This window comes from Mesoplodon mirus (assembly GCF_964341445.2).
Source record: "Mesoplodon mirus genome assembly, chromosome: 8".
Taxonomy (NCBI): domain Eukaryota; kingdom Metazoa; phylum Chordata; class Mammalia; order Artiodactyla; family Ziphiidae; genus Mesoplodon; species Mesoplodon mirus.
Genome location: NC_138984.1, coordinates 73,180,271 through 73,197,206, shown reverse-complemented (window position 1 = coordinate 73,197,206; position 16,936 = coordinate 73,180,271). Strand labels below are relative to the sequence as shown.

The window sequence follows — 16,936 nt, the reverse complement described above, 5'->3', positions numbered from 1 at the left end:
TGAAGAACCCTGATTTTCCATTTGTACAGGGCTCAAGGATCACATAGGCATTACTGAATTTTTGTTGTTTCTCTCTGTATTTGTAAGGTATTTGATACTAAACAGCTTGTCCATGTCCTGGAATAAATAGATGGGAACCCTCTTCAGGAAAGATGAGGAGGTTAGCATGAGTTAGGGTGAGATCGAATTTCCTTTTCAGAATGTCAGTGTCTTGTTGCATTGCAGGGGGCTGTAAATTCATCTACAGCAGACTAGAGGACACCTCATATGCTCTGGTGTTGAGACCAGGAGGAATCTCTGACTGAGATTTGCTAACTAAACTTCTATGGTAAGTTTGACTTTGAAATATGCGGTTGATTCTCATTATGTTCTTGTCTTTGATATGGGGGAGGGGAGGAAGCAAACAAGTTTTAATGAAGTGTTTTATAATTAGGTCTCTCTTTTTTGTTGATATTTTCGTTACTATGTCTCTGCTACTTTTTCTGATAGCATATGGTCAGCAGATCTGATGACAGGGATGTCTTCTATCAAGGCAAAGGTTGAATTTGTAATATCCAGACAACTTTTGGTTATAGTTAGAAAGGTCCAGTAAAAACAGGAATGTGACGTTACTGCAAGAAGGGAAAAATAGAAGAGGCTGATTTAGAAAGTTGAAGGTTTTTATTAAGAGAAAAGCAAAGAGGGAATTGGTAAGAAGCCAAGTTTAAATTGGCTGAGTGCTAGAGCTCAAACACGATATTCTAATGACGACGACAGGGTAAGGCAGCTAATGGAAATTTACGGTGTGTGTGTGTGTGTGTGTGTGTGTGTGTGTGTGTGCATAAGAGACAGGGAGAGAAGACTTGCTTATTTTCTTATCTATATCCACACTAGCCTTTCTGAGGAGAGGGACTCTGTTCTTAGCTCTGTACAATTTGCAAAGAATGACAATTAAAAAACATTTATTGATCACAAAAGGTATTTCTTTTTGTAGCTGCTACAATAAAAGGTCCACAAACTAGTTGCTTTTATGTGCTTTCTGTGAGACAGGCCTGAAGAAGGTAATCAGAGCTCAGGCAGAGGCAGCTGGAACTTAATCAAATAAGTTGCAGCCAAAAGGCGAGCTGTGAGCAGCAGATCACAGAGTATTCCCTCAAATCCCTGTCAGGGTAGTCACGCTTTTGGGTTAGACCACCACGGATCAGGACATTGTCTCCAAGAAAGCTTTGTTAAAGGACACTTTTGGTGTCAAAGAAGAAAGACACAGGGCAGTGGATCTCAAACTTTTAAGAATGAAAAGTGTTCAAGGACTAGTTCTGGGTTGTCACTTCTAGAGATTCGGATTCAGGAAGTCATCAGTTGGGGTGGGACGGATATCCCTAGGAATCTTTACTTTGTAAAAGATGTAGGTGTTGGAGGACGTCACTTTTGAGAAAAAAGTGTCAGGCTTCTCTAGCTTGTTGATCTCATCACAGGACTGTTGGTTCAGAACCCACCAGCTGCCCGGCTCTGAGAGGGACTGAGCAGCTTGGATGAAGAGGTAATTAATGCCTGTGCCACGCAGACCAGGGTTTGAATCCCCTGTGCAAAGTGTTTGAATCCTTTGTGCAAAGTGTTTTCCTTCTCTGAAATTCAGGTTCCTCCTTTTAGAAAGACGAGAACCCTATTGTCTACCTCATGGATTTAAAGAAATAATGCAAAAAAGCACTTAGCAGAGTGACTGGCACATAGCAAAGCGATTAGTAAACTGTTACTTCTTGTGGTGGGCAGAGAAGGACAAGTCCTCTGAGGCCAGGAAAATGGTGTGCAGCAGACAGAGCAAGGCAGGACCAACCAGGAGGCTAGTTCTAAAGATAGATTAGATCCTAGACCGGAAGATGAATAAACATGAGCTTGGGAGACAAAATTTCTCACCATTACAAATGTTTCCCAAGAATGGTAATGAACAACCCAGATGGCACAGTTAATTGGAATTATAATTGATCCCCCAAAAGTATTTAAGTCAATAGTTTAATTGATTGTCCTCGGGAAAACCATTATAAGAACGTCTAAAAGGGAACAGAGTGAAATGCATCAAATTCAGTGATTTGTTCATCTCTGCCACCCACCCTACATAGAAGGATTAATGAATGAAGAGAAAAATGGTCAAAGGGAGGAAGGAAACAGGGACCACAAATCAAGTAGACTATCATTAAATGAAATCCTTTTCTGGTAATTCAGTGGTATGTCAGGTGGTACTGAACCAGCTGGCTTGCTTGCATGTGGCTGCTGCCAGGTACTCTGCCAAGATGACGCATGAAGAGTAGAGGACTGATACTTTCTTAAAAGACAAAGATGAAATTTATCAGCACTTGAATGTATGCTACGGCTGAACCAGCCAACAAGTTAGTAGATGAGGGATATGGACAGGTGGGGGTGAGGTAGGATCAGACTGTCTGTAGGCAAATCATTTAGCTCTTTGGGCCTTACTTTCCTCTCTAAATGCCCTTCTAGGCCTGATACACTGTGATAAGGTATAGATGGTGGGTCAGATCCCAACACTTTAAACATTTTATTTTGCATTGTTCACACCTGGAAAGTAGTCCCTAACTAGGGCGCCTAAGTTATCACCAAATGCTAGCTATTTTGAGGAGTTTAGTTTACCCTGAACTATGAATTTTTTAGTGTTTTTCCCCCATAAATCCAAATTTCAACTTAAATATGTTTTTACCAATGCTGTTAGTTCTCTGGATAAATAATTATGGTAATAGAGAGTAATGATAAATAGTGAAAAAAAATAACAGAAGCCACTATATTTTGAACACCTATCATCTGCCAGTTATTATGCTCATCACATTTCATCTTTCATCCTTATACTAACCTTGTTAAGTTGGCATTATTGTGGCCATCTTCCATGAGAATTCTGAGAGGTCACAGAGAGAGCAAATAGCAGAGTCAGAATTTGAATCTAGGTCTTTCTAATTCCAAAACCCATGCTTCTACTCCTTTAATATACCATAAATCTTCTGTACTGAGTGCATTCATATTAATCCTGTATAGTTTCTCCTTGATTCAGAGTCTCCTAATTTTTATTCAGAAAGACACAGACATAGAGAATAGACTTGTGGACATGGGGAGGGGGAAGGTTAAGCTGGGACGAAGTGAGAGAGTGGCATGGACATATATATACTACCAAATGTAAAGTAGACAGCTAGTGGGAAGCAGCCGCACAGCACAGGGAGATCAGCTCGGTGCTTTGTTACCACATAGAGGGGTGGGATAGGGAGGGTGAGAGGGAGATGCAAGAGGGAGGAGATATGGAGATTTTTGTATATGTATAGCTGATTCACTTTGTTATAAAGCAGAAACTAACAAAAAATATTTGGAAGCTTGGAAAAATTATATATGTATTTGAAATAAAAAAAAAAAAGAAATACAATGCAAAGTGTGTTAGTGTCCTACTCCTTCATTTTTCACTTATGATCACTTTAGTGAAGGATTTCTGTTCTTACCGGCAATATTATATTATTTTGTTTACTTTGAGTAAAGCGTTTACTGATGAATCTGAACTTGCCTGAGGAGTCTGAACTTGAAGGAGATAGTGGCTCCAGTCATTAGTTATCCAACTCCTTTATCCCAACATTGGGGCCTTACAGGCCATATCTAGGGTAAGAGGAAGACTTGCCCTCAATAGCCTGTTACATTTGTGCAATCTTGGGGGCAAAAATTAATTGATATAAAATATAAGATTTCTTATCTGTGAAAGACATTGTCAAAAGAATGAAGAGGCAAGGCACAGACTGGGAGAAAATACTTATAAAAGACATATCTGCTAAAAGACTGTTATCCACAATATACAAAGAACACTTAAAACTCAACAATAAGAAAATGAACAATCTGATTAGTAAATGTGCAAAAGATCCGAAACAGACACCTCATCAAAGAAGGTATACAGATGGCAAATAAACATTTGTAAAGATGCCCAACATCATCTCATTAGGGAATTACAAATTGAAACAACAGTGAGATATCACTACACACCTATTTGAATGGTGAAAATACAAAACACTGACAACAGTAAATGCTGGCCAGGATGTGGAGCAACAGGAACTCTTATTCATTGCTAATGGGAATACAAAATGATACAGTCACTCTGGAAGACAGTTTGACAGTTTCTTACAAAATGGAATATATTCTTACCATAGGATCCAATTGCACTCCTTGGTATTTACCCAAATGAGTTGAAAAATTGTATCCACATTATAACCTACACATGAATGTTTAAGCAGCTTTGTTCATAATCACCAAAACTTGAAAGCAACCAAGATGTCCTTCAGTAGGTAAATAGATAAACTGTGGTATGTCCAGACAATGGAATATTATTCAGTACTAAAAAAATGAGCTAGCTATTAAGCTATGAAAAGACACGGAGGAATCTTAACTATATATTACTAAGTGAAAGAAAGCAATCTGAAAAGGCTACAAAATGTATGATTCCAAATTTCAACTATATGATATCCTGGAAAAGGCAAAACTCTGGAGACATTAAAAAGATCAGTGGTTGCCAAGGACTGGAGGGACAGACATGAACCAGTGGAGAACAAAGGATTTTAGAGCAGTGAAATTTGTCTGTGTGATATTACAATGGTGAATACATGTCATTGTATACTTACCAAAACCCATAGAATGTACAACACCAAAAGTGAACCCTAATGTGAACTCTGGACTTTGGGTGATAATGAGGTGTTAGTGTAGGTTCATCAGTGGTAACAAATACGCTGGTGTGGAATGTTGATGGGGGAGGAGGCTGTGTGTGTATGAGAACAAGGGGTACATGAGAACTCTCTGCACTTTCTGTTCCATTTTGCTGTGAACCTAACACTACTGTAAAAGATAGTCTACTTAAACATTAATTTATATTGAAATATTATTATAAACAGTCATAGGTAGCCAAAGTAGAGAAGTCTGCTTTCTAAATGGATAACAGATTTTCCACTTTTGTGTGGGACTGAGTGATGTTTTGTTATATGACTCCTTCCCTTGGACAGTGAATGTCTAGCAAATGATAGATGCATTCACTCTTCTGCCTCCTCTGTATTTTATGGTCATCGATACTGATCCTGAAATGACTAGGCAGCAGCACAGGTGGGTGAGTAGAGACGCCTCTTCCTGGAAGCCTTCTCTTTGATAGCGCAGCTACGTTCAAGGCCACAGAAAACTGCACCACACTTACTGTTCTGAATGATGTAACTCTACAGTGACTCATTATTACCTAAAAAACCAGCAGTCCCTCAAATTTGGGATTCTGTTTTCCTAGAACATTCATTTCTGTGTTCACAATTTTAGTTGGTCTTTGAACCAGGTTAAAAGAAGCAGAGAAAGACAAAATTGAAGCTGGCAAATTTGACACGGTATAGCAGCTCTGAGAAATGTAGCCCCTTGGGTAAACCTCGCATTTGCCTATTATGTTACTTTTTCACATTTAGCTATAGACACCCATTCTGTGCCTCAGTATCTCAGACTACCTTCTATCAAAATAAGAGGTCGTGCCCAATTAATAAAGAGTTAATATTTGGAAATCTTCTAGCTAGGTGTTAAGAACATGTATTTCTTGGTGGTGGTATGAAAGGTGATTTAAAATTATATTTATGCATTTTCTGAAAAATGTTCTTATAATAGACATGCATTTTTTATTATCAGAAAAAATTAATCTATTTTCATTTGAAAATAAAGGTTATCTAAAAGAAAAACAGATAAAGAAGGTATGACAATTTTGAAAGATGAGGGTTACAAGAAGGACTTGCACTGCTAACACAGAACAGTGACAACAATAATAGCCAATACTTCTGTGGCACTTTCTACATGCCAAGCACTGTTCTAAGTTCTTTATTCTATTAATCAATTTACTCTTCATGACAGTCTCATGATGGAAGTAATATTGGTATGCCTATTTTACAGATAAGGAAACTGAGTCACAGAGAGGCCATAACTAGTCTATTGTTAGATAGCTAGTAAGGGGCAGAGTTGAAATCTGAGAACAAGCACCAGTACCAGCTAAAGATCAGAGCTATTAATGTAATAAAGATAAATAGGATAGAATAACAAAAAAGCTTAATAGGATAAATGAAGCACCATATATCAGTGAGACAGGGGATGGGTAATTTAAAATGCTATTTTGAGGAAACTGATTATTTAGATTAAATAAATTCAGTTTAGCGAATCCCCCTAAAAATAATTACCCATTTTATTCTAAATAGATTAAAAATTTAAGTCTAAATAGCTAAACCAAAATAACTTAGAAGAAATATACTTTAATATTTATCTGATCTTTAGATGGAAAAGGATTTTCTAAACTTAAAAGCAATTAAGGAAATCACAGAGGAAAAGATTGATGGATAAAATAAAAAAGTTTCTGTATGTTATAAACCAAATGAAAAGACAAACAACAACTAACACATTAAAGAAATTGTGGTTTTTCATACATATCTATAAGAAAATCACAAAAGAGGAAACAGAAATTGTTAACAAAATATGAAAAATACCTTCTTTTGTAATATAAGAGAGACAAATTTTTCAGAAATTCAAATTAAAACAAAAATCAGGTAGCAGTTTTCACAGAGCACATTTTAGCAAAGATTTTTAGCTAATAATAATCTAGGTTTTCAGGAGTTCTACAGGATGGATGGACAATTTCATCTTGAAGCTTTCTGACAATAATTTAGCAACATCCGTCAAGAGCCTTAAAGACAGCCATATTTTTCAAACCAATATTTTTTCATATAAGGATTTGTCCTAAGAAAATGGTTTTGTGGACAAAGATTTATGTTCACATTTTTATAACATCATTAATTTCTAATAGTGCAATATTAGAAACAATGTTTAATAAAATTGAATTTGTTGGTAATAAGTGGAAATTATGGTACAGCTATAGGATGGACCATCACACCACAATTAAAATCATGTTGTGAGCAGTTCTTAGTGAGAAAAGAAAACAGTTATTAGATAATGCTTTGTGTAATAAAAGGGGATATATAATTATTTATGCATAATTGTCTCATCTAGTTAAAATTAATAACAATAAAAAAAGGAATAGAAAGGTCATGATAAATGTCCATGATGATAATTGGTGACGAAAGGATTTTTTTTAAAATTTAATTTATTTTTATTTTTGGCTGTGTTGGGTCTTTGTTGCTGCACGCGGGCTTTCTCTAGTTGAGGCGAGCGGGAGCTACTCTTCATTGCAGTGCTCAGGCTTCTCATTGCGGTGGCTTCTCTTGTTGCGGAGCACAGGCTCTAGGTGCACGGGCTTCAGTAGCTGTGGCTCGTGGACTCTAGAGCACAGGCTCACTAGTTGTGGCACAAGGGCTTAGTTGCTCTGCGGCATGTGGGCTCTTCCTAGACCAGGGCTTGAACCCGTGTCCCCTGCATTGGCAGGCGGATTCTTAACCACTGTGCCACCAGGGAAGCCCTGGAAAGGATTTTTATGTTTTACAAACTGCCTAAAACAAACAGAAATAATAATGGGGAAAATTATTTTAAGTAAGAAAAAAGAAATACAGGGTGCAATACAAAGACAAAGGAAAAAAGGGCAGATCATTGAAAATGGTGAAAGGCACATGGATATTATCTCAGATCTGATATCCTGGCAGAGCTGGAATGGAGCAGAGAGCAAATAAATCTATTGAAACAATTAATGCTTTTGGCCAGCTCCTTCAGAGCACTGGAGTCAACAGAACAACTGCAAAGACAGACCTCTGCTTCTTGCTCAACCATTGGGGAGCCAATCCATCCCCTGAGATATGTTGATGAAAGGGTTCTCTTAAAACAAACTAGTTTTCTGCCCAAACTCATGTTTTTACAGATGTCATGTAGGTTTTCAAAATTTACCTCTAAAATGTCTGGTTAAGATGTTTTCAAATAAATGAGTCTTGGAATTCAGTCTCTAGCATTTTCTCTATATTTTGTTTAAGTCCAGGAACATGCTTTCCGATTCATGCTATATTATAAATTTTGAGGGGTTCAGGAAGCAACAGCAAACGTAGATGTAATTTGTCTATTAACTGTTGCTTTTATTTCTCTATAGTCTAAAAATACAGAAGTTTCCAACTTTTCCTATGCTCTCATCAATTGGCCTCCTCTGTCTTGGAGGTGTTTGAAGGTCTAAGTATTTTCTTAAATGTTTTTCTCCCCTGAAGTTGGATGTGTTTATCTCTTGGCTGTAGGCTCTGCACCATGGCCAAGAGAATTTACTTCCCTGCATTTTCAGTTCTCAACTGGACCTCTTGGTTCTAATCAAACCCTTCCAGAGTCAGGCTCTTATGTGCTTGCTCTCAGCATAATGGATCCCTGATCCACACACTCAAGTTTATAAGTTCAGCTTCTGTCTCCTCAGATTACTCTGGGATCTCATCCTATCCTCTCTTGCCACTAACTAGCCTGCCCACGACCACCTAACCCCATATTCCAACAGTGAGTGACCATTTAGGTAGGCATGATAGAAAAGAATGTGTGTTTTTTTTAATTCCTTTTTAAGAGGTATCAATGTTTCTTTGGTTAAAACATGAATATAATTATTTATATCTAAAGAACTTGACTAGAAACAAAGTGTATTTAGAGTTGTGTTTTCCATTGAGTCATCGTTGAACTATATTATGTAGAGAGGAGAATTTTCTTTCCCCTCAGACTCAGTAAGATTCCACGGGGTTCTCCATCAACCCAGGATGTGACATTCTGGTTCTTGGATCTCCAAAGAGTGATGTCACCGAGTCCCAGGGCATTAATCATCAGAGCATATGTAATGTTTTGCTGCTTTGCTCTGCTGAGCCAAGGAGATGATGCCTGTGAATTCATACTCCTCCACCCTCACTTTATTTCATCTCCTATCTCCTCTTTCTCTCTGAAGGCAGTTTTGCCTGCCACCAAATACTGTACCCCAACTGCCAAATTTTTAAATGCAAGTGGTGTTGTGCCTATTTACAGGAACATCTCATCACTTGAGCCAGTTCATCTTTCAGTGGGTACACACCTACTGGTAGTTCAGCTATGATTTTGGCTGCTGCTTTGTAAATATAAAAGTCACAGGGCTTCCCTGGTGGCGCAGTGGTTGAGAGTCCACCTGCCGATGCAGGGGACACGGGCTCGTGCCCCGGTCTAGGAAGATCCCACATGCTGCGGAGCGGCTGGGCCCGTGAGCCATGGCCGCTGAGCCTGCACGTCCGGAGCCTGTGCTCCACCACGGGAGAGGCCACAACAGTGAGAGGCCCACATACCGAAAAAAAAAAAAAAAGTCGCAAACAATTGTAAAATGCTAATTTAAAGTTGGAATGTCTATAGGTAGGCTCAGATGCATCTAGAGTCACTAAGTCTCTTTAGAAGTGTGGAGCTGTATTAGCCTGCGGTTTTACTCCATATCACATAAGTCCCTCTGTTCCCTCTTGGAATTCTTGTTGCTATTAACCTCTGATGTAAACCCTTCCACCATTGCTTCTACCTCTAGCATTCAATCATTCTTTTAGCAAATATAGAGAGAGCACCTACATTTCCTAATTACCTCATCTTCAAATAACATCACATTGGGTATTAGGGTTTCAATATATGAATTTGGAGGGGACACAAACATGCAGTCCATAACACAAGGCAAGCAAAGGGTCTTCTTGAGGCCAAGTGGGCCCCACTGGTGGAGAAACAATGTCAGACTCCAGAATCAGCAATCAATGGGGAAAAAAAAAAAATTACTGAAGCAATCAATGGGGAGGCCTGAATACTCCATCCTGGGGCAGAGGTGTCATTAGGTATTAATTTTCTATTTTGTTTTGTTTTATTTTTTGTTTTCATTTGTACTGTTTACTGAGTGTTGGTTGCTATGGGCTTAGAGTTGTTAATTCTTGGTCAGAAAAAATCTGAAGTATTGTAGTTGAAACCACCCTGGTTGGGGACAGGGAGACAGGTGCTTTGATTATCAGATCAACACCATTTACATCAGCAGTTCCTATGTAACCCTGCAAATATACTGATGCTTTGGCGCTGCTATAAAAGTTTTATTAGTAAAAAACCACATTTTTATGAAAATAATTTTTTACTTATTGTAAGAATACATAAAATAAGAAAGAACACAAAAACAAATTTTAATTTTTACTCTCTGTGCTATGTGGATAGATAAAAAAGATTATAGAGATTCCTTACTTCAAGGGGATGAAGTTAGAGCAAGTGTCAGATTGGTTCTAAGCAGGTCACTGAAGAGGCACTTTCAGTGATGGAGGAAGAGGTATGGCCTGGGAAGCTAAGAATAGAAGGTGTATTTATCTATAGGCCATCGATGAATGGGGCTCTATTTCTTGTTTTGAAGTACTGTCAACCTCAATAGACTTCTTTTTTTTCCTCCAGCTTTACTGAGGTATAATTGACAAAGCTGTAAGATATTGAAATTGTAAAATGTGATGATTTGTTATATGTATACATCATGAAAGGATTCCCCACATTGAGTTAATTAACATATCCATCACGCCACAAGTTTACCTTTTTTGTGTGTGTGTGAGAACATGTAAGTTCTACACTCTTGCAGATTTCAATTGTACAATACAGTGTTGTCAACTATAGTCTCAATGTTATACATTAGATCCTCAGACCTTAGTCATCTTGTACTGAGTAGCCTTCTTGTTGAAGAACCACTAGTGCTAGAGGCGTGTGATAAAAGGGTACTTAGAAGATATCAAAGAGAATCACTTCTACTTCTTTTTTCAGAATGTTGCCATGGATGGAGGCATGAAATGGAAGGAGAAATTGCCTGGAAAAGGGCTGTGGCTGACTGTTGTATTACATAAATCTTGTTTACTTTTTTTTTTGTTCTTGGCTTGGACCAGCTTTCAGAAGTCCCAGCTAAGTGTTGTCACAAAATCTTTATAGGTAAATTTTCCCCCTTCAAGAACTTCACATAGAGCGAATTAGGGATGCTTCATGCCCCTATACAATTCTATCCAATGTATCAGCAAGAGTTTTGAGTATTCAGTTTGTCCGGTCTACACTCCATATTCATTACAATTCACATACTCACATTTGTTCATATGCACTACACAGCGATGGAATCAGCCAGACTTTGTTTGTTATTTAGCCAATCTCGTGGTTTATTTAATCTCATCCCTGTTTATATCAAAAGGGATTTAAATGGCTAAATTTTAGTAAAATGCAACCATTTGGCTCTTGACGTTTAGCATGATTTCTCTTTTCTTTAGAAAGTTTTACTTTTTGGGGAGAGGGTTAATTCACTGTGAGTATAGAGAATTTGCTTGCAGTTGAGAAGCTGGAATCATCTTTAAGTTAAAGAAAGGAAAATGGAGATAAAAAAATTTTTCTCAAATGCCAGAAATTTGAATGAGGTAAAACACCTAGTTCATAAAAAAAAACATTAAGTGCAGCCATCTTTAAGGAGCTGAAATAATATTTTATCTGTTTCTAAGATACTTAGATAAGTTAAACCAAACAGGAAACAACAGAAGTCCTTGAGTCAGAGAGGAACTGCTCATTACTCATGTGACTTAGCAAACAGAGTGATGATGCCACTACCCTGAAATCTACAAAACTTAAGACAACTCATTGTCGATTATGAAATACTATGGTTATGCTCTCACACCATGTAATCTCATGGACAACTTCACCTTCTCCATTTCCTTTAGACAACTCCAGCCCTTCAGAACTAGATCATATTTTCACAAACTTTTTAGAACATGGGACACTTTGGGGAGGAAGAAGATGACTTACAACACTTCGTCTTTTGGGTGACCTACTCCATACTATGTATTGATAATTTGAATGGGAAAACTATATATGAGAACAAATGGAAAGATTGGTGTTCCTTTGAAATAGTTGAGATTATAACTCGGTTCTCAAAATACAGGGAGAAGCTAAACGTTAGATGCAAAATTGTTGTAAACACCTAGTCTCCTTGGCCTCCTATGGAAGGCAGTCATCTGTAATATACAGACAGCTTGTCACACCCAATGAAAACCATGAAGGGGAAGCAGAATGGGGAAGTGGGATGGAAAGTTTTAATTTAGTGGTCTTTTAACATGTTGGAAAATGTAAGTCAATGTGGTATTTGCAGAAGTTCTAACATTGTTATCAAAGTCATCTTATATTCTCTCTTGTAATTGCACCTAAGAATGCTGGTTCCTTTTTATCCTTTAATCTAAGGAGGAGAGAGAATGTCTTTCTTCCTAAAGCAACTGTCTGATTCTGCCACTTGGGACCCTGTGTCCACATGCCGTGCCAGTGCTCAGCCACTCAGGATATCTTATTTTTATTAATATTTATTGAGTGCTTGCTACTGTGTCAGGTACTTCTACAGCACTTTAATTTTCACAAAAACCATATGAGGTTGGTACTGTTTTTATATAGATGTGAAAACTGGGACACAGAGAGAAAATGCAGTGATTCCCAGCAGCTTGGTTGCCTCCTGTCCTCATGGGGTCCCTAGTACAGTCCTCATGGGGTACCAGCAGCACTTGTTTAGCTCTTTTCCTCTTTATTTCATCTTCATTTTACAAATTAAACTGTCTTTGAAGCTACAAAAGTAAGTGCATGTATAAGGTAAGGACTAAAACATACAAAGAGATAGGGAAACAAAAAAGTGACTTCCATCCCTTACACCTAAGGACTACTCCATAGAGGCAACTATTATTAATTTTTTATGTATTTCAAAATTATCTATGCATAAATCAAGATATAAGCACATATGCATACATATTCATTTTAGTTTTTGGATCTCTTAAGGTACTTGTGTCATACCTTGACATATTATAGTTATATGTGAACATATTTATTTCCCTGAATTGACTGTAAGCTCTCTGAGGTCATGCTATGTGTGCTGTCCTGGTTACCTATTGTTAAGTAACAAATAATCCCAAGATTTAGTGGCTTAAACTAAAGACAACATTTATTTTGCTCACAGATCTGCCATTTGGGCAGGGCTCACTAGGAAAATCTCACCTTTGCTGCACTCAGCATCAGCTGGGGTGGCTCAGAGGCTGGGGGCTAGAATTACCTGAAGTCTCAATTGTTCACATGTGTGGTGTTTGATGCTGGCTGTCAGTGAGACCTCAGATGAGGTGGCGGCTGGGACACCTACACGTGGTTTTTCCATGTAGCTGCTTGGCTTCCTCGAGTGTGGTGGTTGGGTTCCAAGCATCCCAAGAGAACTATGCAGAAGCTGTATTTTCTTTTATAACTTACCCTTGGATGCCACATAACATCATTGTTGCAGTATCCATGGGCTTACCCAGATTCAAGGGGAAAGAATGTATACCCTGCCTCTCAAAAATCACATTGTAAGTAGATTGTGTGGGATAAACTATATGGATGAGGCCATCTTTGGAAAATACAACTTGTTACAAGTATCTTTTTGTTTTAGATCCATCACTCTATTGTCCAGATGTTTATTTCCTATATTTGTATACAGTAGGTGCTCAATTAATGCCTAGGAGATAGAATTGTTGACTCCAGATTGGGAGGAGGCAGCTCGATAGAATTGTTGACTCCAGATTGGGAGGAGGCGGCTCTTTGCACTGCTCTGGGCTAACAAGGGAGGGGAGGTGGTGGCTCATGCTTGTGAATATGCTGTCCATTATCTCAAAAGGGTGTAAAATCTCACAAGGGACAATTGCTAGGGGTTACTAGAAAAGGTGCTTATGAAATGATTCCCTTGGGGTAACTAGTAGATGCCTTTGAGCTGTCTTCTTTGTCCAGGAGGTTTCTGAGAAGTGCCATTTTGATTGTAAAGGGGAAAGAGGGGCCAGTGCTAGGCTCAGTTTCATGTGAACAGGTGCACTGAAACTGTGCATCCTCTAGGAACCACGGTCAGCATGTAAAGCCCTGCCCCTTTCTAGTGAAGCTCACCTGCACTGCTCAAAAGTTTTGCATGTTTGGCAGTGGTTAAATTAGTATGAAGGTGAAACTATGGGTAGGAAATATGAGAGCCAAGTGTGAAGGATGTGTCTTATTTAGTCTTAGCCTTGGGGGGGGGGATAAATATTATAGGTGCCTATCAGAGCACTGACAGTATCTATGTTGGCCTTCTGGTACTGAAACTAGTCTGTAACATCAGCTGAGGTCTGGTTTTGAAGAACACGTTTCTTGACCAAGCCAAGCAAAGTAAGCTGTACAAAAGAGAGAGGTGGAGATAGGATGGATGCCCTTGTTCACAGAATTTGTTTCAGAACCCATTCCTGTTACGTGTTATTTTGTCTTCTTTGTTTCTCTCTCATCTCCTCTGAACTACCCTTCATCGTCTCACACTTGGTTTCTTCACTCAGCTCTCAACCTCCCCTGCTCACTGGAAATTGACATATTAGTTCTCTCTTGGTGTCACTTGAACTGTCACCTAGCTCAGACCAACTTGGCCCCTAGGAATAATCTCTGACCCCCACCACATGCACATGTACAACTGTAATGCACATACTTGTGGTGTTCCCTCAGAGGAGTCTTAACTGGGGCATGCAAGCTCCAAGGGCTCTGCTCTTCTTCCCATTTTGGCTTCAATAGAGTTGGAGCAAGCAGTCATTAAGGTTCAGTGATGATGCAAGGGCTTAGAACCAGAGATACAATGGAAAAAAAGCTTGTTGTACTCACAATTAAGTGTATTTGGAAAACTGTCAGACAGACAAGGTCAACGTCTTTGGCTAAATACGTCTGGCTACCTGTAGAAGCTTTCTGTCATGTTGCTTACTGAGAACTCCACCCAAGTGGATATTCTGAGTATTGCTTGACTCCATCCTCCCTTTAATTTAGTGCTAACAGGGGAGGTAAGGTGGTGGCTTATGCTTTATTATTATTTTTAACATTTAAACTACTTTAAACCATTGCTTTTGAATAGGTCATTAAAGGCCAACCTCCAGCTGCCTACCTATCACTGACTAAGTTCTTCCCCTACTGATAAAATTATTTGGTAGAGTATAACCTCTTAGTTACCACTGGGGGTTGCCTGATATAGGAAGAGAAAGCAACTGAAACATGAATTTCACGACAGCCTCCTGATACTCAAGTCAGATTCTCTGATTGGACATTGGTCTAAAGGGATGGTCAGACACAATTATCTAGTCGAGTTCAAAGTGTACATTTAGTGTGGCTTTCAGAATTACTGTTTTTGGAAAGCTACAGGATCTTGACACTTGTTGACTTGCCATTGAAAATGGCTTCTGTAGTGTGGGATAAAGAGAGAATTAGATTTCCCAGTGTGATTTTAATTTTTGGACCTCAGAGGTTGAGCACAGTTTGCTGGATCTTGACTGGAGTGGTGGCAGTGAAATTCGGATCAAAAGATGGAGCAAAATCATTAGGTTCCTTGTCATCACGGTCCATCATCCTTCCTGTTCCCCAGGATGGTTCAGTCATCATCTCCCTCTATTGCTCCTCATATCCAGGAGGCACAAAATCCTATTGCTTATTCCTCTCCAGTGCTTCTGGCTTCTACTCTTTCCCATTTTCCCCCACTGGCACTGATCTAGTTCAAACCTTTATTGCCTGTTTCTAAGATTATGGCATTAACTGAACTGGTCTTTAGCTTTCTCCCTTCAATTCTCTTATAATCCAATGCCAAGTCAATTTTCCTAAAATTCCTATTTAGTTAACTTATGCCTCTCCTCAAAAAATGAGTGATTCCCTTCGGCATTCCCTGGCGGTCCAGTGGTTAGGACTCGGCGCTTTCGTTGCTGTGACCCAGGGTTCAATTCCTGGTTGGAGAACTAAGATCCCACAAGCCACGTGAAGAGGCCAAAAAAAAAAAAAAAAGTGATTCCCCTTTGATTTTTTTTTTTAAGTTTTATTTGAGTATAGTTGGTTTATAATGTTGTGTTAGTTTCAGGTGTACAGCAAAGCGAATCAGTTATACATATACATATATCTACTCTTTTTTAGATTATTTTCCCATATAGGCTATTACAGAGTATTGAGTAGAGTTCCCTGTGCTCTACAGTAGGTGCTTATTAGTTATCTATTTTATACATAGCAGTGTGTATATGTCAATCCCAATTTCCCAATTTATCCCTCCCCCCACCCCTTATCCCCTGGTAACCATAAGTTTGTTTTCTACATCTGTAACTCTATTTCTTCCCCTTTGATTGTTGAATCAAGTTCAAATTATTTGGTATAATAGACAAGGGGCCTTACCCATCCAGCCCTAATAAAGTGCATGGTAGTTATCCCTTACTAAGCATCCCACAGTCCTGAAACACCAGTCTCATTACCAATCTCTGATCAGTTCTCTCTCTGTGTTTTCTCTTAATGGCTCTCCTTAATAAGCTCATTCACATGGGAAATGTTGATTCTTTCCTGGCCACCACATCTAACTATTGGAATTATACTGATTCTTTAAATTTCTCTTTGTCCTTCAATGGCAACTCCTACGCCACCTCAAGAAGAAATTACTCTTTCTCTTCTGTCTTCTTGAAGTGCTTTGTATTATTTTCTGTCTTGTAAGCTATGGAAGTGGGCATGTTGATTTCTTACCAGACTGTAGGCTCATGCAGGGCTGAGATGAGGTTTTAATAACTTCAGCATTGCTTTTCCTTAGCTTAGAGCCAGGTAGGTAGTAGACCTTTTCTAAAATTTGTTGTTTTGAATCGAATTTTCACAGATTCTCTCTGGGTAAAAGTTACATCTAATTCAGACCATTAACTCCAGTTTTTCTGTATGTAAAGAGTGTAAAGCAAGGGGTATGTAAAGAAATTGTATGATTGGTTTTGGTGTCTAATTACCATGATTATATTTGCTAAGCCAAAAATTTTTAATGTGATTTATTAAAGGATATCAAAGAGATATAATTGCCCAAGGACAATAGGATTGTTTCCTCAAAAATTGGATGTACAGTGGTTATTCTTATGTGTTAAAGCTTATCAACTCTAACAACTCTCGTAGACAGTAACTCCAATTATAAGTAATGCCAATGGTTGTTTACCCAATATGCTGACATGGGAAGTCTTTAAATACTTTG

At 38.5% G+C, this 16,936-nt stretch overlaps 1 protein-coding gene across 1 annotated transcript in view; it reads left to right on the top strand.

The window, feature by feature from the left end:
• The first annotated feature begins 245 nt into the window (after positions 1–245).
• CYTIP (cytohesin 1 interacting protein) overlaps positions 246–16,936 on the top strand; it is a 63,857-nt gene continuing 47,166 nt past the window's right edge. The window contains exon 1 of the mRNA XM_082630300.1: positions 246–328. Within this exon, the coding sequence (XP_082486426.1) occupies positions 326–328 (3 nt within the window). The 5' untranslated portion in view covers positions 246–325. The remainder of the gene's footprint in view (positions 329–16,936) is intronic.